We start from the raw sequence: 23,816 nt of genomic DNA, 5'->3' as shown, positions 1-23,816 counted from the left end.
GATCAGCAGGCAAAAGAGGTTGAAGGAATTACTGAGAAAGGTTCAAGACAGGACAATGCAGGAACCCTTCAGGGCACCTGGAGCTGTTCAAGGTGCAGAAAATAGGGTGTGGGCAGGGAAGAGATTCAAAATGACGCCAATTGTCCAAGATAATAAAGTCACATTCTGGTGCAACAAGAGAAAGCAGGGTGCCACTCCTCCCGCTTTCCCTCGCAAACCCCTCAAGAGCCCCCCTCCACCGGAACCCCCTCTCCTCTGCTCTGCCTACTCCTCTTCTCCCACCGCCATGGCAACCAGGGGCTGCAGGGGTTTCCCCTCCTGGCAAAGGCAGGAGCACGGGGAGAAATCGCTCGGCTTCTCCCAAGCCCTGACAAAGCAATTATTACATTTCACATGAACTCAGAGATGCGGCTGGCAACTGCACTTTTAGAGGGGGGCGGGAAATGCCGAGCCCTGATTTCACAGATGTACCTTTGCGTTTCACATTTTGTCCTTCTGCGGTATCCGCCTGGGAGCCGCCGAAAATGTCCCCGTGCTTATTTTATTAGCATCGCCCATTATGCTGCTTTTCAAATAGCCGGCTGACTTAATAGAGGTGTGTAACCTTGGAAAAGGCGCGTCCACACCGAAGTTGGCGTGCCAGCCTCTAATTTCTCATCATTCCCCTCTAAGTTGAACTGCAGGCTTTAATTGGTCAAATCATTAAAGGATGTAATTAGAGCCCCGTGGAAGCGGGCTGGGGCGGGGGGGGAAGAGGCAAACAATAGTATCTATAATCAAGGGCATCACCGAAAACGCAGCGACAGGCACACTTCTCCTTTTGGCTTCCTGCCTTCCTGCTTGCCTGCCTCTGATAAGAGCTGCCTGAGTGTTCTTCAGCCACCAATAAATCATTTGCAGGGACCTATCACCCCGCCCCCCGGTATAAAATCTTAGTTTGACAGCCTCTTCGTTCTGATGAATGCAGATCTTCCTGGACTCTCTGGTCCACGGTAGACCTTGGAGACCCATCCACTTGAATAGCAGTACTTGGAGCCTGAACTTCCCACAAAGGGGGCTGCAAACAGTGACCCAGAGAGCCCTCTCCGTCAAATTCCGCAGCTTGCACCTGCTAGTTAACAGGGACCTGCAATTACCCATGTGCAGCTCCTGATGAGTTGCTAAAATTAGTTTGCAAACCTCAATAAACATATCAGGGGCAGGTGACGAGGAGAGAGCTCAGAATGAGGGCACTGAGAGAAAACAAGATGTGAGGCCCCAAGGTAGACAGGCCCTCCGTCTCAGGACTGGATTCCGAAAGGACTGCTACTCATCATGTCCTGTTTCAGGCACCGGGCAGTCCAAGGAGACTCCCTCCCCAGTCCTGCCAAACGTGATTAAATGTGACTTATAAGTGAGCGCCTGTACAGAGCGCCATCATCACTACATGGTCCCGCAGAAGTCAGGCCACAAATGCGAAAGCTGGGGGCCCAGGTTCTGGCTGTCGGAGTGCAGCCAGGATTTGTCCCTGGGTCCTTATTTCTAACGGCTGCTTTAATTAAGAGGTGACTAGCTCCACAGTGACTGTTATCACTGACAGGCAGGCGGAAAGAGAGCAGACACTGACCACCCTTCCAAGTGTCTCTCTCCATTATGTGTCCTTTGATCTCCTGAAGAGTGAAAAGAAGGAAAGAAAGAAGGGAAAGGAACTTTCTCAGGGCAACTGGCTCTAATTGTAGCCTTTATGATTTTTTTTTGTTCACTCTTCAATGCAATTCCTTATTTGAACTCAGAAGCTCACACACCAATTAAATGTGCGTTTGTAGGATGTCCAAGATTGCTGCTCTCTTTTAACTGTAAAAGTACTTTGGCGAGAAAAGAAAATTGTGGAGAGGCCCAATTATAGCATCTTTTAGCGCAGCATTTGGGTGAGTTCTGGAAATGTTCATCGTGGGCCCTTCCAAGGGCTGGGCGAGGAGTCCTCAGAGGCGCCGGGACCAGTGCACCTGCGTGGTTGATGGCGCTGGGTTCGCCACGAGACCTAAAACGCCCCTTGCAGCCAGGGTTGATCTTGATCACATAACAAAGCATGAGTTTCGTGTTTGGGTTACTTCCATATCAGACTATAGATCCCTTTTGATGATGACTGTCGCTGGTTAACTTCAGATCAAGACACAGGAGACAGGCAGCCGGAAGGGAGCTTCGATATGGTGAACTTCAGTCCAATTCACCCATTCCACAGAGGCCGAAAAGTGGCAAGTAACCGAGAGTTGTCCTCTTCACTATGCTTTCTCCTGCTTAATATCAAATCTAATAACAGGACACGATTCTGCCCTGGCTGGTGTAGCTCAGTGGATTGAGTGTGGGCTGTGAACCAAAGTGTCGCAGGTTCGATTCCCAGTCAGGGCACATGCCTGGGTTGCAGGCCACAGCCCCCAGCAACCGCACATTGATGTTTCGCTCTCTCTCTCTTTCCCCCTCCCTTCCCTTTCTAAGATAAATAAATAAATAAACAAACAAATAAATAAATAAATACATTTGAAAAGAAAAATAACAGGACACGATTCTGATGACTTAAGAGAGAGAAAAGTAAGGCCATCTCATTCCTTGATCACACACTTGAAACTGCTGTCACTATAAGCATAGGTATGTCAACCCAACCACCTCTACTGGCGACACACTCAAGGGGTGAGCACCAAAGCCCTGGTTCAGTGAGTCCTGCTCCATGGGGTCAGCCCCTGCACAGCAGCTCTTCTGCTACAGCTACAGCTAGTCCCTCCAGTCGATCAGCCTGGGGGCCAATCCCTCCCAGCGACTTGCCAACAGCAATCAAGGCTCAACTACAACAGGGGGGTGCACACAGCCCACACATGGGGTGCACCTGGAGCTCCCAGCTCAGCTGACTGTGGAGGCTGTGCCACTGGGCCCTACAGGACACTTACTAGATAAGGCAACTCCTCCAAGACTTGGAGACAGTGCAGCTCTGACTAATACACAGAAACAAACACAGGCAAGCAGCCAAAATGAGGCTACAAAGAAATGGATCCCAAATGAAAGAATAGGTGAAATCTCCAGAAAACAAAACACAAAAAAACTAAATGAAATGGAGGCAAGCAAACTACCAGACACAGAGTTCAAGATGCTCAAGGAACTTAGTGAAAACTTAAACAGCATAAAAATGGGCATGGAAATCATAAAAAAAAAAAAGGAAGAACCAGTCAGTAATGGGGAAGAACCAGTCAGTCACTAACTGAAACGAAGAATATATTACAGGGAATCAACAGTAGAGTAGATGGAACAGAAAATCACATAAGCAATTTAGAAGATAAGGAGGCAGAAAATCCCCAGACAAAGCAGCAAAAAGAAAAAAGTCTCCAAAAAATTGAGGATAGTGTAAGGAGCCTCTCAGACAACTTCAAGCACACCAGCATCCCACCATGGAGGTGTCAGAAGGAGAAGAGAGAGGACAAGAAATGGACAACCTATTTGGAAAATAATGATGGAAAACTTCCCTAACCTGCTGAAGAAAACACACATGCAAATCCAGGAAGCACAGAGAGTCCCCAGGAAAGAGGAACCCCACTCTAAGACACATCATAATTAAAATGCCAAAGGTAGAATCTTAAAAGCCACAAGAGAAAAGCAGTTAGTTATCTACTAGGGAACGTCCATAAACTTCCAGATGATTTAATAACAGAAATTTTGCAGGCCAGAAGGGATTGCCACAAAATATTCAAAGTGATGAAAAGCAAGGACATGCAGCCGAGATTACCCAGCAAAGCTGTCATTTAAAATTGAAGTGCAGATAAAGACCTACCCAAACAAGAAAAAGCTAAAGGAGTTCATCACCGCCAGACCAGTATTACAAGAAATGTTAAAGGGTCTTCTTTAAGAAGAAAAAAATAAATAAAATATATAAAATGGCAATAACTACAATGTGTTATAAGCTTTCTGCATTTAGAGAAACATATCAAAGGTGATTTAAACTGGTTTGGTAATACAATTATGACATCTATTTTTTAAAATGTTTTCCCTTTAAAAAGTGTTCCTTCGCATCCACTCCAACCTTTTGGTCAGCATCTCCCACAGCACAGCCCTTTGTCCCACCTGTGCCACCTACACAGTGTTAACATGCTCTGTGCACAAGTCCATTAGTTTCTGACCACTTCTCCAAATTATGGCTGGGGGGGGTGTGTATTTTGTTTTGTTGTTGTTGTTTGGAGGGGAGGTACATGTATATTAATTTCCTGGGGCTGCCCCAACAAAACCACAAACTGATTGGCTTAAATAATACAAATGTGATGTCTCACAGTAAATTCTGGAAGCTAGACGTTCAAGGTCACAACACAAACAACAAACAAAAAGAATATTCGGGGATGTTTCGTTCCATAAATGCTGGCTCGTTTGAATCCACTAGGAATAACACATGGAATTATCTGTGTGTTTTGTGTATGTGTAGGGATATACATATACAAAAATATATAAAGTAAAAAGACACAATATTTCATCTGAAAGAAAATAAAAATACCCCCCCCCCATATCAATCATGTGCACATATGAGGTCTGTCCGGAAAGTATCCAGCTATGTACTATGAAAAATAGAAATTTATTGAGGAAGATACAAGAGACAAGAAACACTGTACACAAGGCAATGATGTCTCAGTCCCCTTCAAAGTAGGCACTTTGGCACCTCACACGGTTCTCCCAATTGTCATCAGCTGCCCCATTGTATTTTCCTGAATCTCATTGATGGTCTGAAATCTCTTCCCTTTCAAAGGTGATTTTAGTTCTGGGAAAAGCAAGAAGTCTCAAGGCACCAAATCTGGGCTGTAGGAGGGCTGAGTCACTTGGGTGGTTTAATGTTTAACCGAAAAACTCTGCACAACATATATGCATGAGCAGGCATGTTGTTGTTATGAAGCTGCCAATCATCAGTTGTCCATAGCTGTGGCCTTCTGAATCATCCAAATAGTTTCTGTGGAGGAATATTCAAGCTTAATGCACAATTTGATGCAGATTCATTGCTCTACTTGCTCAGTCATTTTGAATGTGACAGCCACACAGTACACGTGCTCACTCAATAGCATCTGTTGCCCCCACTGACTAGTGGAGTGAAGTCATCATTGTTCACACATGCGCATTCCAGTCCACTCGCCTTGACTGCCAGGTTACATTGATGTTATGCAAACCATTCTCATTATATTGACAATGGCTGCACTTTTACCAGACAGACCTCGTATATCAATGTATTATGAGGTACAGTATTCTAGAATAATGTTTTTTGATTTCTTGGGAAAGAAGTTTTATTCATAACTATGTTATGTTAACAATACCTATTCCACTTACAGATTGATCATGTGCTTATAATTAAATTATGGTGAACTGAGATTTACTTTATTTCTTTTCTTTTTTTTATCAATGTGCGGTTGCTGGGGGTTATGTCCTGCAACCCAGGCATGTACCCTGACTGGGAATCGAACCTGGGACACTTTGGTTCCCAGCCCGCGCTCAATCCACTGAGCTATGCCAGCCAGGGCTTACTTTATTTCTTAATATAATTAGTATGAATGTGGAAAATCATACAATATCTTTTGAAGCATTCAGTTCACTCCATTTAAGATACTGTGAAAGATGTATATCGAATTCACTCGGCCTTGGAGGCTACAAAACCGTAACGGAAAGGCTTCACCTTAGAGGCCTCGTGTTCCTGAGGAACCACAAAGGAAGAAACCCATGCCACGCGTGTCCCATGTTGTCTGCTCATTCACAGCCATCCACGTCGTGGCGCACGTGTGCAACCTGGAGCGCTACCGCTGGAGCCAGTCTGCGGACGCGGAGGGACTTGTGGCCGCACTCGCCAGCCTTGGCAACGCCCCCAATGAGAGCTACCTCAACCCCATCCGGGCCCTTCACACCGTGAGTTCTCGCGTGGGACTTCCTTTTGCGTCTGAGAAACGCTTCCTTTTCTGACCCCTTTTACAATCAAGAACACTTGCAAAGCTGTTAATAGGAAGAGCTCCAGAGAAGAAGTTTCTGTCAAATGTTAACATTAATTTCACTTTTTAAAAAATAAGTTATTTTTTTCTGCCATAAATGTTACAAAGAGGTTATGAGCACAGAGGAAAACCAATGCCACTTAATTTGTGTATAGCAAAAAATAATGAATATGCCAAAATGGGAAATGCAGTAACCTGTTAAATTCCTAATGTTTTAAATTTTAAAAGCAGTTTGTGATTACATGTGTGTGTGTATACACACACACATATATATACACACTCACACTTGCATGCTGATGTTGGAATCATAAAGAATGCAAAGTGCCATACAAATCCAGGGATTACAAATCAGGTGTCTTCATTTTCAATTTGCTGATTATTTGCTCGATCTATTCTCCTGTGCCATACTTTGGCAGGCATGTGACTAGCTGGTTCTCCAAATCAGATGCTGGGCAAAGCAGTTCATTTCACAGTGAGACCTGCATAGCTAGTGGCACCATTCATGCTAATTATCTATGTGCACAGAGTGGCAACACACGTGGGAAACAAAGGAAAGCAAACATGTAGCCACAGAAATCCGTCGGCAGGGATTAAGACATTTCTCTCACTTCATCTACCCCCTACCTGTCCTCCTAGCTGATCTAAACCTTGGCCCTGCACTACCATGTTATGCATCCAGAACATGAATCCGGCTGTGTAAACAATCTCTATTGCCCAAGAAGAGCCTTAAGACAATACACTCTAGAAATGGACGTCTCTCCATTGCCGTCTGGACCCTCTTGCCCAGGCAGCCTTTTTTGAAGAACCAACATTTGAAGTCTCTTTTGGGGGAAATTCTTCTATGTCATGTCCTCTAATTATCCTAAGATGATTTCCAATATCAGGCCATTGATCAAATGGACTTATCTTTTCTTAGCTGACAGCAGTTAAAAGCACAAGTTCCAGAGTTATAAATCAAAACTACAGATGCCCTAAGCCTGTGGGATGCCTTGGCGTACTCATCTGAGCCACAGCATTTATCTGGGCACCTACTGGGGTGAACAGTTTTCTCCGTTAAGGCTCTGGAAAGTTCACTGCTACACGTAAACAGTCTCTACAGTGAATAACATTCATTCTAAATACTTTTAAAGCCATTTAACAACATGATTAAGTTACTTCCAATATAGTTACTTTGAAGTTTTAGAAGTAATCTACCATGTAAGCACTAATTAAGCCCAGGACACCCTCTAATTTGGGGTATTTGGAGAATGATGAGTATCAGTAACACAAAGTGTACGTTATGGACTATTTCTAAATAGATGCAGTGGGATTATTTTAGAGGATACATTGTAACTCAAACCAGTCTATAAACTTGGTACAGGAAAAGGGAAGTAGGGGTTTGCTTTAATAAGCAAAGAGGGATGGTTTACATTAGCACATCGTGATGGAAATAGATTTCTAAAATGTGTGAGTACACTTGAAAAATCCCTTTAAGTGTTTTAGACATACCCTTTCCATTTTCCTTCCACTGTTTTCTCTATGAAGAGAAAATAAACATCAGACAAGTCCCTGTCCAAATTACCTGGGGATCTCAAAGCAACCCAAATTAATGAGATTTTACTGACAAAAGATGCAGCGTGAGTTTATTAAGCTCACGGTCTTCTCAGCGATAGTAACACAATATATGAATACTAATGACTCGACAAGAGAGTGGGAAACTCACAATAAAAACAAAATGTTTTGTGATTTATATTCTAAAAGGCTGTTTAACCATCCCCTGAACTCACAGGTCAGAATTCCAGCCTTTTGGCCGTGGATACCAGATAAGAATAGCTGTATCTTTATTGATCACCTAGGATTTACAAAGCCTTACGCCAAGTCTCCTGAGGCGGCATGAAAGAAACACAAGTCATGGTCCTTCCAATTAAAAAGCAAAAGCAAAAGCCAGGAGTAACTAACTACCAGAGGAACAGAGTCTGCGGCTGCTTTGTTTGGAATGTTCCTTTCTTTCTTTCTTTTTTTTTATTGTTGTTGAAGTACGGTTGTCTCCATTTTCCAGCCCCATTTTCCCCCACCCCCCTTAACTCCCAGGGAATCCTCAAAAAAAAAGGGTTCCTTCTTTTTCTTCTTTTTATAAAATATCTTTTATTGATTATGCTATTACAGTTGCCCCACTGGTTCCTCCTTTATGCTCCTCTGCCTGGTGCCCACCTTCCCTGCAGCAGTCCCCCATTTAGTTCATGTCCGTGGGCCGTACATATAAGTTTCTGGCTTCTCCATTTCCTGTACTGTTCATAACATCCCCCTGTCCATTTTGTACCTACCAATGATGCTTCTTAACCCCTGCAGCTTTTCCCTCATTCTCCCCCTCCCTGCTCCCGGCTGATAACCCCCCGAATGATCTCCATATTGATGATTCTATTCCTGTTCTGGTTGTTTGCTTAGTTTTTTTTGTTTGTTTGTTTGTTTTTTAGATTCAGTTGTTGATAGTTGTGAAGTTGTTGCCATTCTAATGTTCATAGTTTTGATCGTCTTCTTTTTCTTAAATAAGTCCCTTTAATATTTCATGGAATAATGGCTTGGTGATGATGAACTCCTTTAGGATTACCTTGTCTTGGAAGTGCTTTATCTGCGCATCCATTCTAAATGACAGCTTTGCTGGATAGAATAATCGAGGTTGTAGGTCCTTGCTTTTCATCACTTTGAATACTTCTTGCCTGCAAAATTTCTTTTGAGAAATCAGCTGATAGACTTATGAGAACTCCTTTGTAGGTACTATCTCCTTTTCTCTTGCTGCTTTTAAGATTCTTTATCTTTGACCTTTAGCATATTAATTATGATGTATCTTAGCGTGGTCCTCTTTGGGTCCAACTTGTTTGGGAGTGTCTGTGCTTCCTGTACTTATATGTCTGTTTTCTTCAGCAAATTAAGGAAGTTCTTTCATTATTTTTTAATAGGTTTTCAATTTCTTGCTCTTCCTCTTCTCCTTCTGGCATCCCTATGATTCAGATGTTGGTATATTTGGTAGATGTCCCAGGGGCTTCTTCTACTATCCTTTGTTTTTTAAATTCTTATTTCTTCTTGCTGTTCTGGTTGAATGCTTATTTCTTCCTTGTGTTCCAAATCATTGCTTTGAATCCCACTTCCTCCCCTTCACTGTTGGTTCCTTGTAGATTTTTCTTTATTTCACTTAATGTAGTCTTCATTTCTTCCTTTATTCTGTCATCATACTCAAGAGTTTTTTGAGCATCCCGATTAGCAGTGTTTTGAACTCTGTATCTGATAGGTTGGTTATCTCCATTTCATTTCGTTCTTTTTCGGGGGTTTGTTCTGTTCTTTCATTTGAGCCATATTTCTCTGTCTCATCGATTTGGCTGCCTCCCTGTGTTTGTTTCTGTGTATTAGGTAGAGCTGCTTTGACTTCCTGTTGCAGTAGCGTGGCCTATTGTAGAAAAGGCAGCAGTGAATTGTGTGGGGCGGAGCCTCAGGTAATCACCAGGGCAGGGCAACCTGCTTCTCTGGCTTTGTGGCTCTGTGCTGGGGGAGGGCTCGGAAAGGGACTGTGCTGCCGCCTGGTTTCTAGAGGTTCGCCTGGCACTTGCCCATTTCCAGTCACTTCACCCGCTCCCAGGATGCAACTCCCAGCTGTCGCTCTGGTGCCGAATTCCTGAGTGGGTGGGTTTGCATACGTTCTAAGACTGTGGGGGCCCTTTAAGCAAAGCCTCCTGAAAACCCGGCAGTTTCTTACACTGCCCCAAACCCCACTGGTTTTTACAGCCGGAAGTTATGGGGATTTATCTTCCCAGAGCTGGAACCTTGGGTTGTGCGGTCTGGCCTGGGGCTGGAATCACTTGCTCCCAAAGTGTCCCTCCTGATTTTTATCCACCGCATGTGAATGTGGGAACACCCATTCCACCCCCACCTTCTCCTTGTGCCACACCTTGTCTCCTCGCCTCTCTGCCCATCTCCACGTCTCTGGCCCTCCTACACATCTGGATGAATGTGGCTTCTTATACCCTTTGTTGCCAGACTTCCACACAGTTCGATTTTCTGAGAGTTCTGGGTGTTATTTGTTTTGAGGTTTAGCTGTAATTCTCTCTGTGGTTGTGCAAAGAGGCAAAGCATGTCTACCTACACCTCCATTGTGACTGGAAGTCCAAAGAAAAGAGTTTCTTAGTTAAAATAATTAAGCAAGGTAATCCACATTTTTATTCTAAAATTTAAAAGCTTGAAACTCAGATTTATTTTACAGTATTTTACCTTAAAATAGATTTTTATATATTGCCCTAGTTTTAGTTCAACATAGTAACTTTGATAAAAAAATGATTTATTCAGATCAAAAAATGAAATTAATGAGATGCATTTAATGAAATGTTCACAACGTGACTGCCCACCATCAGATGGGAGAGAGGAAAGGGTGGAGGACCTCCATTCTTGAGTGGTGGACCATTTTGAGGCTAATACATGGTGGGGGGAAAGTAGGTTTACAGTGTAAGTACATGAAACAGTTTATTCTTATATTATCATTTTTTAATTTATCTTATTATTTTCCACATGAGCAACTAAACCTACTTTTGCCCCATCCTGTTTTGGGGTCTGATTAAAACTGGTTGAATTGCTCCTTGCTTGAACTCTGAAGTATTGGTCCTGAAATGGAAAATTAGAACTAAGATATTAGTGTCCTGGTGTCTGTTTTCTTTCAGAGCACAACCACTGAGTTGCTGACAACAATCGCAGGAATTACTGGCCTGATGATCTCCCTGGCTTTAATCTTGATCATGACCTCTTCCACTGAGTTCATTAGACAGATCTCCTACGAGTTGTTCTGGTACACACACCACGTTTTCATCATCTTCTTTATCAGTCTGGCTTTCCACGGGGCAGGGTAAGTCCACACTGTGCTCAGTGTATAAGATTTTATCTCCATGAACCTCAAATTAATCTTAGAAAGTCTTTTGGATGGAGGAGCATGACATGCAGAGGTCCAAAGGGCACATAGATCACATGAAAAGGCACATTCAGTGTGGCAAATTCGCCGTATGTACCTTTTTTAGTAAGACAGAAAATAAGCGATACAGTCATTGAAGTATTGCATGTATTTTTTCTAGCTAACTCTGTTGGGCAGTCTTGAAGTGTTTATAAAATGTAGGAATTATAAGGAAGGTAGATGACAATATATGAATGTTTCATTCAGAACCTATTTCCATAATCCAATTTATGTGGCATAAGTCAGGAAGGACATACATTTTTGACACCCTGCTCGACCAAAACCATCCACCAGGAACCATAGTACAGGAGGGGATAGTATATAAGATGTCCCATTTGACTGGCCCTTTAAATTCTCTGGATGCCAGTTTCCCGTTTGACCTCAAACATCCTTGTTGCTCAAACATCCATAAATGTTGTTCTGGCATTCAGTACCTATATGTGATACTGTTAGTCCTCTTCATCAAGAAGCTAGAATAGTACCTGAAGTATAACACTCCCCAATATAATGTGTTCAATGGTTTAGATATTAACAACATAATTTTGGACCAATTAACAAATTGTGTCCATCAAGTAATTTGTCCCATATTAATTATTTCACAAATTGGTGCCTTTTTTCCCATTTCAAAATTTGCAAAGCACATCCATACATGTGATCAATTTGACCCCGAGAACAGTCCTGTCCAACAGAGACAGTGCTTTCTCTTTCCCTCCTTTCATCAATCAGGAGGAAGGAATAAGATGCTCAGTGAGTTCGCTGATTTGCTCAAGGCCCAATGACAAATAAATGGCAGAATCAGGCCTGGGATGCCAGTCTTCAGACAACTAAACCTTTACTGCTAACAAGCCCTGAGAAATGGGTCTTCACTTCTGAGAACTAAACGTTCCTCCTCAACACCTGCCAGAATGTGGCTGTGATGCTGCAAACGCCACGCATGGCTTGAAGCAGCTCTGCATCCTGCTCCAGGAGAAACCCCCTCCTGCACCTTGATCTCCCATCATTGCAGCTGCTGAGTGCTGAGGGGCCTGGTCCCCGAGGTGGGCCCCGCACTGCCCGGATCTGGAAGAAATAGCACACAGCTGCGGGGACAGCACGGCACGGTGACTGTGGGGCTTTGGGGCCCCAGGGGCCGGCTCTCCTGGACCTGCCCATCAGCAAGTCACTGCCTCCTCCCGCCACCCTCACACTAGATGTTCCTTCCATCTCAGCCCCGAGTCCTAGGAGGGGGCCACACTTCTACTGCTGTCCCTCCTATGCCTAAGGCCTCCCCACCATCCACTATCCATGGCCTGTCTGACACACAAACATTGAGGAAGGCAGACTTACCCCTGGGGGTGCACTGTACCCTACCAACTGCCCAACCCTCTGCTGACCCTTAGGAATCCAGTCAGCCAAGTTTGCGTTGCTGTTGCTGCTGCCTGGCTAAGGCTTTCTAGTCCCTTTTAGCTTCAAAATATTTGCAACTGACTCCTCTCAGTGTGTGATCACTCCTTATCCTGATGACTCATATCTTGAAGGGGAGGCCATCCCAAAGGGTTTCACACCAGAGACTGTCAGTCCCTCCTTTCTCCTTGGATATGTCTCCCAGTACCAGGTGTCAACCCCTGCAGGACCTCTGAGAGGCTCTTCCTAAGCCACCTGAGTCTAGAAGCCTCTTCACAAGAATTATGCATGCACCGCCACCCCCACCCCGCTGCCCCTGCGTTCACATCCTGGCGCATTGTCCAAGAACAAGATTTCAGTGGGCAGTGCTTCAGTGGAGATATTTTTTAATACCCAAATACCACATTTCAGAAGATGGAATTTTTAGTCACTTTAACTTAGTTGAAAGGCTTATTTTAGGATAAGGGCCTCATTTAATCTTCTCAGCTTGAAGTATTTTACAGCTACTGTTTACAGCAAAAAGTAATTTGCAAATTCCAAGTAAAGTAGGATTATTGGAATGTGTTAAAGCCCACTAATCTTCCTATTAGGGGGTGGCATAGATGAAGACATTAAAAATTTAAAAATTTTAAAAAGATACTGCATTCGTGGAAAGTCCTGAGGCTTCTTTAGACCATGCAGGGAATGTTGCCTACCGCGTGGGCATGAAGGTGTTAAAATTTATAGATTCTTCTCCTCCTCCAGCTCCCATTTATCATTCGCCCTTCCTGTATCTGGGTATCGGACGGGAGATTCAGAGATAGTTGTGCTCGTCTAACTCAAAGGGATGTTATCAAGTTTGGATGGCTTCCCTAAACAGACTGGGACAGAGGCCAAGAGGCCAGTTCTCCGGGCTGATTCCAGAGGCATGGCTGCCCCCTCCCCCATGCCCCGTGATGCAGAGGGGCCCTTGGTACCCCACAGGCTGCCCAGCACAGGAGCCTATGTGATGCTCAAGTTGCTCAGTCTGTGAGCACCATGTTTCCTACAATTAAAGCAAGGTATTTTATTCATTAACACTTAGGAACTAAGCAACTCCCACATTACACGGCCTCACAGTCATGCTCTGCAGCCTGGGCACCAAGGAGCACAAACTGAGGAATTTGTACCAAAGCTACTGATCCAAGGTAGTCAGTTCTGCATTTGTGACAGATACAACACAGAAGGATCACTGGACTCTTGATCCAGTGCTCCATTCACAGAGCCCAGTCCCATTTCTCGCTCTCAAATTCACCGATGTAGTCCTGAAGAGGCACCTCACACTGACCTCTTTCAACCACATCAAACACTAAGCCTGCCGGTGGTCCCTGGGGGAAAAAGCATCCTTATTCAAGGCGCTTCTTTTGACTTCTTCACTTGCAAACTTCTAGGTGCTCAGAAACAAACCAAAAAGGGTAGAAGTTAAATAAATCTGCAAAAGACCCAAATAGTACAAAGTTAGCCAATTAGCCCAAATCAGCAATCAGGACAAGATGTGACCTAATTAAATTCAACAGTCTACAAAAGGATGTGTTCAAACAATTTCCCCTCATTATAAATTCTCTAATGCAGACACTTTCCATTTAACACAGGATACCGCAGAGAGGCACTTCTTTTCTGGGATCTTCAAAGTTACTTGAAGCTTCTTCAGTCCCCATCTTTAAAGATGCTAAGGGAAATGAAGGGGTGACAGCCCTTTGCGAGACACTGGAAGCGTTATTCTAGAGCCCACGGTAGGATGTATATCCGTGGTATCACAAGACTGCACAAAGTTTTAAATGTTGGCATTTTGTTTTGTTTTTAATGGCAAGTCGCATCGTTCGAGGTCAAACTCCCGAGAGCCTCTTGGCCCACAACGTCACCTTCTGCAGAGACCGCTATGCAGAATGGCAGGCAGCCGCCCAGTGCCCCGCGCCTCAATTTTCAGGCAAGGAGCCCTCGGTAAGGATGAACCCAATCGCTCTGAAAAATAGCTGTCACCGTGGTTAAAATCACTAGAGTGTTGTACGCTTGCGGAAAGAGCAGCCCGTGTCACCACCAGCCAACGCCAAGTCTTTATGAAGTGTGCTAATGGAGAAATCGAGTTATGGATAATTTCAAAAGAGGTTTACTGCCAAAAGCACTCTGTCTGTTTTGAAATGTGTTCTCCTGCTCACATCTAAATGCGAGTGTCTGATATTGTGGGAATTCATGCCGCTGCAAGCACAGCAATGTCTCTGGAGGAATTAGGAAGCTGCGTGGCTCCCCACCCCCTGTTTTCAGCAGGCTCAGCTCCCTGTCCGCCTTCTCCATTCTGAGAATTAATGGCCTCGCTCCTCAAGCGAACATTAAGCAACAACCAGATGAGAACATGGCCTCTTTCTAAGCTTGCCTTTCTTCTTTCTATAGCATTTGGGAAAGAAAAAAAAGGGGGGGGGGGTGTTCAATGCATTTACTTCCTGTTCTAATTAAGTTCCCATAATGGAAATAATGACAATAGAAGCCGAAAAGAGACTTAATTAGAGTAGAGGATGGTGCCCACAAGATCTCAAATGTAAGATTTCCAGGGTGCGGCGTAATGATTTCCACTGATGGCATAAGTAAATAGATAATAAATAGAAATAACTTCTTTGGTTTTCGTGGTTATCTTGGAACAACACAAAATTTGGGACAGCTGGATGGTGTGGGCGAGGGGAGGGGGGAGCCAAGAGATTAAAACTAGAAAAAAAAACAAGTGCCAAAAAATATGTCATAAAAAATGGGTGTATGGTATGTAACAGAATATAAATCACAAGATTTAGGAAATTAAGCCATCAACTTTTGAAGAATAAAATAATCACCTTTTTTCTAAAATCCTCAAATATATTCAATTAAGCACTGGATTTTAAGGTGAAACTGCTGGGGAGAATGTTTAAAACAGGGTGAACCTGAATAGATGTGCCCATAAGACTGTGGTTCCTTTAATGGCCAGTATAGATCGCCTCTGTCTTAAACTCAACTATCAGTCGCCAGTACCCGGCCTGCATATTAATGGGGAACATGAATGCCTCTCTAAAATTTTCAGCTACAGCGTCTCCATAAAAAAATCAATACCCTCCTACACCTCATGAATACAGACCAGCGCCTGCTCCCAGCAGCAGCAGATGCCGACATTAATTATCATTAAAAGGGAGAACTTACCCATCTCTCTGACTCTCGCCTGCTACACCTCCTTGCACACCCAAACTCATGTTGTCACTCTTTGCCATTATTTTTAATGGATCCTAATTCAAAGTGTGTGTGGGCTGTGCAATTACCGCTTGGCTGGATGTACAATATTCTCTCTGATGTCTTGCAGACACTGAATCCGGGAGGTATCCCAAGGACGAGGAAGGGCTCCGGCGCTTCGCCGCACCGCGTGCACCCAGTCTTTGCGGGGCGTCACCCCTTCCTCATGCCTCCCTTAGCTCAGTGCATTTTCATGGTGCTTTTATCAACGGAATGTTTCAATTCCCCATCAGGGCTACACCATTCCCCCTGTTAGGACAGAGAAGGCTTTGTACTCCATCTCTTAGAAACTGAACTGATCAAAGGAACCAATTATACATTGCAGTCCCTTCTCCCTGACTTGTCTCACTGCCCCTTTCATCCTGAAACTCACCGACACATACAAGGCTCCAGAATCTAGAATCGTGCACACAATCCATTCTCAAAAGATGCCCCGTCTTCCTTAGCCAAAGAAGCACCTTATCGCACTGACCTATAGCATCAAAAAGTAATAATACATAATGATAGTGATGAGGATGAGCATAATGATAAAAGGCTGGTGCTTTTTAAATTATTAGGGAATGACATCAACAATACAGGGAAAGTTTTAACTGAGGTAGAGTCAATTCAGCAAATTTCCTCCAAGTGGCTATTATACGTTTGGACTTGCGCTAGAGGCAGGCTTCAGAGACGTGTTCCTGCCCCTGGAAATGTTATTGTCTAAAAAAAAAAAAAGAGGCCATTCACAAGCACACACATAAAATAAAACCAAAGCCAGCATGTTCTTATTTTCTGGTAGGAATGAAAAACCAGGAGCGAAAGTGGAGGAAACAAGTTTCATTACTGCAGCTTTTAAATCAATGTGATTTTATTTCTATCATAAAATACTCGCTGTACAGTGACTTTCTGCGCATTTTTTTTTTGGAGAAGAAACAAATCCACAGACTATTTTAGCATTAAAGAAACGTAAATGCTAAATAGCCGGCTCCCTTTATTTAACAGATAGAGAAAAAGAAGCCCAAAAAGTTTTAATTTCTTACCTACAGTCACAAAGCACATTCCGTACAAAGTCACATCAAGAAACCAGAGCTTCTAACTCCGTGACCATGAAATTTCATCTCTGTGCCCCTCGGCATTCATTCTGAATCTCTGGCCTCCTCCCAACCCTCACTTGGTCAGCTTTCCACTGCTCTCTGTGAGCACAGGTCCCTGACATTATATTTATCTCTGTGAATAAAGCTAAAACATGGAAGAGCTTGGAGAGAACCCAAAATAATCATTTCTTCCAACACATTTTCCAAAACAGAAACTTTGAACATAAAAGGCTCCAGATGTGCCTGAAGGCACAGGGTTATGGATGGCAACCCCAAGACCAAAAGCAGGTCTTCTGAGACCCGGCTCAGGTCCTACCTCTCACCTGCCCTTCTTGCTTTGATCCACGCCCTCCGTGTCTTCCCTCACCCTGTCTGCATCGGCCATGGCTGCTAGGATGATCCTCTGAGACTCCCCTCTGGCCATACCTCGCCCTCACTCCCTGAGTTCTGGAGGCTCTGGGGCTATCACCGTGGAATTAAATCGGGCTTTCTCCTCCTGAAGCAATTTATATACTAGAGTAGAGATCGAGCCGAGGATTAATAGCTTACATTCTCCTTCCTGACGAGCCTACAAAGGAAACTAATCCATTCCATTTTATCAACATGGAAAAATCAGGGACCGTGACTGATTCCACACCACCCCAATCTTGTCTGCGATGTCTAAAACTTTCTAAAATGTGCATGGAAGATGATGTGTAAAAAAAAAATACATAGAGGCTATGTGAATGTTTGTGCAAATGTTTCTCTAAGTTTATATAGAAAGAATGGTATTCTTGCTATCATTTCTGTAAATATCCAGGCCAATTCTCAATACCGTTTTTCATTCATTTGAGCATAAGCTACCTACAGAGTCATCCCCTTGGTGCAAGCCCATCCCTCACGCCCACCCCTTCCTGTCTACCCCCCCCCGCCACTCCGCTCGTCATCACGGCTGCACTGGCAGCACAAGTGGACAAAGGTTTTATTCTCCCTGCCCTTCTGAACATGTCACGGAGCCCCACTGAGGCAGAAAAGAACAAGTGGGTCAAATGGCTTTGTGCTGCCTGCATAAACCAAGCTTTGTTCAGATAAACAAGAGACTCTCAGGGAAAAAGCAGAGAAGGCTGGTGTGGCTGAGAAGAGGTGCCATGCAAACACACCCAGAAACAAACAAAAAAGAACTGAAAACAACAAGAAAGATAACAGGAGTAACAAGTAATGCTGAAGGGCTGGTGACTTGTCAGCAGAAAAGAGGGAGTAGGATGGCAGGTGAGGGACGAAGGAGTAATGAGACAGTGAGTCAACCAGCGAGGGTTTCACCAACACCCTCCCTGCTCCTAAGATAGTAAGTGTACTCGGATAAGATTGTGCTGGATTTAGAACACCAGGGAAGGAATTTAGGGAAATTGCGAAATGCGTTGAGTTACAGTCCTGGCTGTCTGCGATCTGGACCTGTCTCCCTAGGCAACTCATACCCATTCCCAGAACGTCTGGTTTTTAATTCTATAAGCACAAAATCAGACTAGATTTCCAAGAACCCTTAACATCCTGGAATTGAATGAATTAATGTCTCAGATGTTTTGTAAAACAAGTGTCAGTACCAATGTTGCTGTTGGACAGGAAGAGCATGATTACCTGGAAATGCTCAAGGGAGGCACCCGGGTCCTAGAAAGAGCACTGTTCAGGTGGTCCAGCACACTGGGGCTCACGTCTTTACTGTGTGTCTTACGGCAGGTGTGGCCCTGGACAATTTGATCTTGCTGAGCCTCAGTTTCCTTTTCTGCAAAATAAAGACTGTGCCGTATGCCCTGTGGGCTTGTTTGGTATCAGACCTAGGAGAAACCTTCAGAAATTGTAGCTTTTATTGCTTTGACTTCAGGGAAAGAAGACACCTGATGTTGTAACCGACACCTGATACAGGAATAGCCTGCTAGTCAAACGACCACGCAGTTTAAACTCAAGGCAGGTTAACACAGGAGGGGCTTCAGGGAAAATGGAAATGTCCGCTGCCGCAGGTATCCAGACAACTGTTGAGGCGTTCGTTCCGATTCTGTAAACATGGATTTAAAGTGCTGAGAAACGAACTTTGTGTTTTATTACAGATAATATTGGCTGTGCATGCACGCGCATATATGTGTGTGGGAAGGGATGTTTCTTCAGGCAGGCCCCCAAATTGTGATGCATTGCTCGCCCCCAGAATTACTCTTCAAAATGTTTTTTATTTAATTTCCCATGTCCTGTGTTGGCTCAGTAATGTAGCTTTGTAAGCCTTTGACTTTGGCTGAGTTTGGGAGCATTTATGACCCTATCATATGCAGCATAAACATCAATCTGCTTCCTTATTTCTCTGCAAATTCAATTATTTCTAATTACATAAAGGTACCATTGATCAAGTAAGCATAAAAGCCAATACAGAAGAGTTTAATCTCTTAAATAAGCTTGTAGACTTCAAGGAATAATTGAACGTTCTAGTATTTAATACAAGGAGACATCTTTGTTGTTGACAACGGGCCCAAAGTTAAAGGAAAATGTCTAAACTCCATCATGTTATGTATTGATTTGGTTCAAATGGAAAATATTTGGATTCTACTTTCATGTCCTTTTCCTCTCTCTCTCTGCAGGCTTGGAAGTGGGTGTTGGGCCCTGTGGTCTTGTACGCATGTGAAAGAATAATTAGGTACTGGCGATTTCAACAAGAAGTTGTCATTACAAAGGTATGCATGTAGCTTTATGTCGGAATAAAAGCCTGAGTGTAGATGAAAATTTTTTATTAGCCCAAGTTTTTAATTTGCCATTTTTATTGCAGAACTGTCTGTAATTTAAAGGCTCATCTTCTGTTCTAATAATGGCTTGCATCCTGTGCACCTTTTCGTGTGACTAATTTTTACTGAAGGCGGGGATCAGGGCTCCAGGCCAGTGCACAGAATTCTGATAAAGGTTGTGGGACCGCTCACGAAGCGGCTGTATAATTTTTATTTCAGTGTCTCTCTGGGGGAAACAGGCAGGAGACTGAGTATGCTTTACACTGGTCGTAGCAACTTGACGTATGATCACTTCCTTCCCAACAAAGGCACAGATTCTGCAAACACACAAATGATGCGCATGCACTTTCAAACCCATGTGCTCATGCCCGGAATTACTGAACAGGAGAAGGGAGAACAGTCACCCTGAGGTCCAGAGAGAGGAGGGTGCTGAGGGGCTCAACTCAGAAAGGAAGAACACCGGAGGAACGCAATCCTGAGGAACGAGTAGCATTGGCTCTAGGGTAGCATTTTCCGGTCTTGCCAACCCTACTCACAGCACACCAATATTTACCTAGTACTGAGGGAAGATGTGAGCAAGTAGACCAAGAATACATAGTCTAGGAGACTGAAGAAGTACCACATACTTTGCCCCCAGTTGTTTAAATGCCTAAGAAGAAATTCTCTGCTAACCAAACCTATACCGCCTTGCTAGTACAATATTAACGGAATACTATATCTCTTTAACTGTCTTCATGAGAGCAGAGGCCTGGAAATTGCTTCATATTTCTGTTTTAAGCTGTTTTTGTGTTGCTGTTTTCAAGTTTAACACCAAAGGCTATGAGGCTGTATCAAAAGCTAGACAGTAAAACTTCTAGAAATCTACTAAAGCTGTTACTAGGGAAACAATTTAACAGCAGATTCAGAACCAATATCAGGAGGGAGAAGAGAAACAGACGTGATGATTAAAATGCAGGGAAATTCTCTTTTGTGGGGGAAAACACTGTCACAAAATCTAGACACAAGATTTTGTTCCCTTATACCCCTTGCTGCAATAAAAGAGCCGGAGACCTGGAGCGATAGTTCAGAAAACAAGATGAGAATCTAAAAAAGGGAAATTAATTCCTTTCCTCTGATAAACAGCAAGTTATAAAGCTCTTTTAAAAGGGATAAGAATTTTGTGTGATGCTTTCTATATCTAAAACTCACAGCACAGGTAGGAGACCGGCTGAGACGACTAAAACAAAACATTCCAGAGTGAGTTGGAAGATTGTTTTCCGCTTAAAAGGAACAAACACAGGGCTAATTCACAAAGGATCGAGAAACGATTCTGATCATTCAAAACAGAACCTACATTTTTAAAACACGGAGATAATTCTGTGACTGTTTTAGTGACTTTAAACACAACTAAGTACAATGCATGATAGTCGAGCTTGTATTTTCTTGGGTCCGGTTGGCTTTGCTCAAGGAAAGCTTGGCCCTTTGAGACAGGAAGTCACATGCCGGATGCAGCTTGCCCAAATGTCAGCCTTCACTATGAAGGACATAAACTTCATTCTTGCTGGATTTGTCAGCCCAGATGTGAAAGTGACAGAAAAGATCTCTGGAGGCTCAGAAACAATGGTGTACGTAAATTATGCCTCAAAAGAGCTGACTTGAAAAAGGCAAGCTTTTGATGGGATGGCAGCCACTGTCTCAGTACTTGACCCGAGTAAGAAGACCAACAGCCCCATTGTTCTTGTTTAGGTGGTAAGCCATCCATCGGGGGTGCTGGAACTTCACATGAAAAAGCAGCACTTCCACATGGCACCCGGGCAGTACATCTTGCTCCAGTGCCCGTCCATATCGCGGCTGGAGTGGCACCCGTTCACCCTCACCTCCGCCCCGCAGGAGGACTTCTTCAGCGTGCACGTGCGGGCGGCGGGAGACTGGACCAGAGCCCTGTGCCAGGCCTTCCACGCTGACGGACAGGCCCTCGGGGGGCCTCGGACCCTGCCAAGGTCGGAGCCCGTTCCTTTCTTATGTATAACTTGGAACATTCTTAAGAGTAAGGTATTTTAGTGCATCAGCATGCTACCAAATTGAGCATCATCTTTTTTCTAGATGCTAAGTTGGAGTCTATTTTTTTTTAATTTGAGAACATACATGAAAAATTGCAGTCATTAAGTTCTGGGGGAGTCAAAGGGTAGGTTTCCCACTGCGTGGGGCCAGTGCCTCTAGCCCCGCATGGGTCAAGGGTCAACCGTAATTTTAAAAATTTCCAATAGAAGCAAGTACATTTCTTAAAAAAAAAAAAATGTTCAACAAAGGCAGGCCAAGATGCAAGGAATAGGAGACTCCTCCTTTCCCAGCTCCGAACGCCACTTGGGTGGTAACGGGCCACCTGAAATGGCTAAGACTGCCCCATGAAATTTTTGTTGTTAGGCTGAGGTCTATAAATTGTATTTGTGAAGTTTGGTCTTCATAAGACACACACTTCACGGTCAGAATTTATCTGGCAGGCTCCTTACACTAGAGAAAGTGCTAACGATTGCAGATGAAAGCTCATAAAATGACAAAAATGATCTGAGAGTCAAGAAAGGTAGTAGCCTCGCCAGTCAGTCCTGCACGCGCTCACGCAGCCGGCATTGATTAACCTCCACTGCGCACCGGAAATACAGAGACGGCAAAACACTGCCCCCACCCTCTAGGACGTCAGGAGGTCAGATGCAAGCAAATCATTTAACTTTGCTGCAAGGAAGATGTGCAAAAGGTAGGTCCAAGGACATTGGAAAAGCATTGATGCCATCTGGATTGGTCTCCTTGGGAATGAAGGGCCACAGACTGGGTGGCTTAAAATGATGGAAATGGATGCTCCATTTTGGACGATAGTCTCTCACAGTTCTGGAGACTACTGTCCAAAATCTAGCCGTCAGCAGGGCCCCGCCCCCCCTGAAACCTGGAGGGGAGAATCCTCCCTGGCCGCTCCTGGCTGCTGGCCCTCTGGTGGTTGACCAGCAACCTTGTTTCCTGGGCCTCCAGCTGCAGCATCCCAGGCTCTGCCTCTGTGGTCACGTGGTGTTCTCTCTTCTTGGGACAGCATCTCCGTGTTTCTGTAACCTCTCCTGATAAAGTCGTATCAGAGTAAGGGCCCACCCTGCTGTCTGACCTCATCTTCCCTTGATTAATTATATCAACAAGAAACCTGTATCCAAATGAGGTCGCATTCTAAGGTGCTAAGCAGTTACAGTTTCCGCGTATCAGCCTGGGGGATGCGATTCAATCCAAAACAGCGTCCTGTTCAAAGATGCCTGGGCACACGACAGTGTAAGTTACCAGCCCCCGGCCTGATGCTGATTCCCACTCTCACTGCGGGATTGCCTGATTAGCACACAGAGCCTGTGCTTAGGGCCCCAGACAGACAGAGGCACATGCGCACACACAGACGCATGAAACGCCAAGGAAAACATTTTTGAAAGAACTGATCATTTCAAAAGAAGCATCAGGAGGTTCTCTCTCCTGCCATCCTTGGAGGGTATAAGAACTACCAAGCAGTGCCACTGCCGTAAGAAACTGGGTGGTGACCACGGCAGACACACACCTGGAGTGGACCTTCCTTGGGGCAGGATGCTGTCTGGTCTCTTTTGTGGCCGGTACCTAGCACAGGGTCTGACACATAGTGGGTACAGAGTAACTACCTGACAAAGAATGCACACCTGGACCCAGTATGGATGCTTCAGCTCACTTGACAAGTATTTACAGGTGGCAAACTCGGCACCGGAATACATTTGAGGCACAGAATCCAGTCGGCGCATGGTCCCTTCTGCCTCCCCTCCACTGGGACCCTGACCTGTAACTATGTGGCCCTGCACTTGGTGGTGTTTCTCGGGTAGGAAGAAACACACGCTTTCACTCCAAATATTAGCACTAAAAAGTGGCATGACATCAAAGCACATTAGCGCCCCAAGTCAGATGACAACACCTGACGATTCCATTAAGAACTCTTTGTTAATGCTGGAAAAGAAGCAATGTAACAGAACTCTAAGATTCAGAATGCAGTGTAAATTCTTAATATCAGGAATAAAATTTGGCACACACACACACACAGCCCACTGGTCCCTCTGCCAAGACCCACACCTACATCTGATTTGTGAGCCAGGTCTCTGCTTCGGGTATACATAGTTAAAAGGCCTGAGTTAAAAGCCCAACTGCTTATGTGATCATGGGGAAGGTCTGTACCACCGTGCCTCAGTTTCCCCATCTGTAAAATGCAGACGACATAACAGTGCCTGAGGCTTTGTTTAGGATTACATGTGACAGTCCGTGTAAAGCCCTCAGCATGATGCATAATGAAAGAAGAGTTAGCTATTATTTATTAGCAAAATAAGAAAGGTCGCTTACCACAGAGATGACAGTGACAGTGATGATTAGATACGGAAACCGTATAGATGAATGA

The 23,816-nt window shown here is 44.2% G+C and overlaps 1 protein-coding gene across 1 annotated transcript in view; it reads left to right on the top strand.

The window, feature by feature from the left end:
• Positions 1-23,816, top strand: part of NOX3 (NADPH oxidase 3) — a gene marked incomplete at its 5' end in the record, with an annotated part of 56,347 nt that overhangs the window by 4,511 nt on the left and 28,020 nt on the right. Inside the window, 5 exons of the mRNA XM_045843580.1 lie at positions 5,750-5,895; positions 10,658-10,839; positions 14,154-14,283; positions 19,262-19,354; positions 21,128-21,381. Of these exons, the coding sequence (XP_045699536.1) occupies positions 5,750-5,895; positions 10,658-10,839; positions 14,154-14,283; positions 19,262-19,354; positions 21,128-21,381 (805 nt within the window). The remainder of the gene's footprint in view (positions 1-5,749; positions 5,896-10,657; positions 10,840-14,153; positions 14,284-19,261; positions 19,355-21,127; positions 21,382-23,816) is intronic.

Source organism: Phyllostomus hastatus, unplaced genomic scaffold (genome assembly GCF_019186645.2).
Source record: "Phyllostomus hastatus isolate PE091 unplaced genomic scaffold, TTU_PhHast_1.1 phas_contig_40, whole genome shotgun sequence".
Taxonomy (NCBI): Eukaryota; Metazoa; Chordata; class Mammalia; order Chiroptera; family Phyllostomidae; genus Phyllostomus; species Phyllostomus hastatus.
This window is presented reverse-complemented; position numbering and strand designations above follow the sequence as displayed.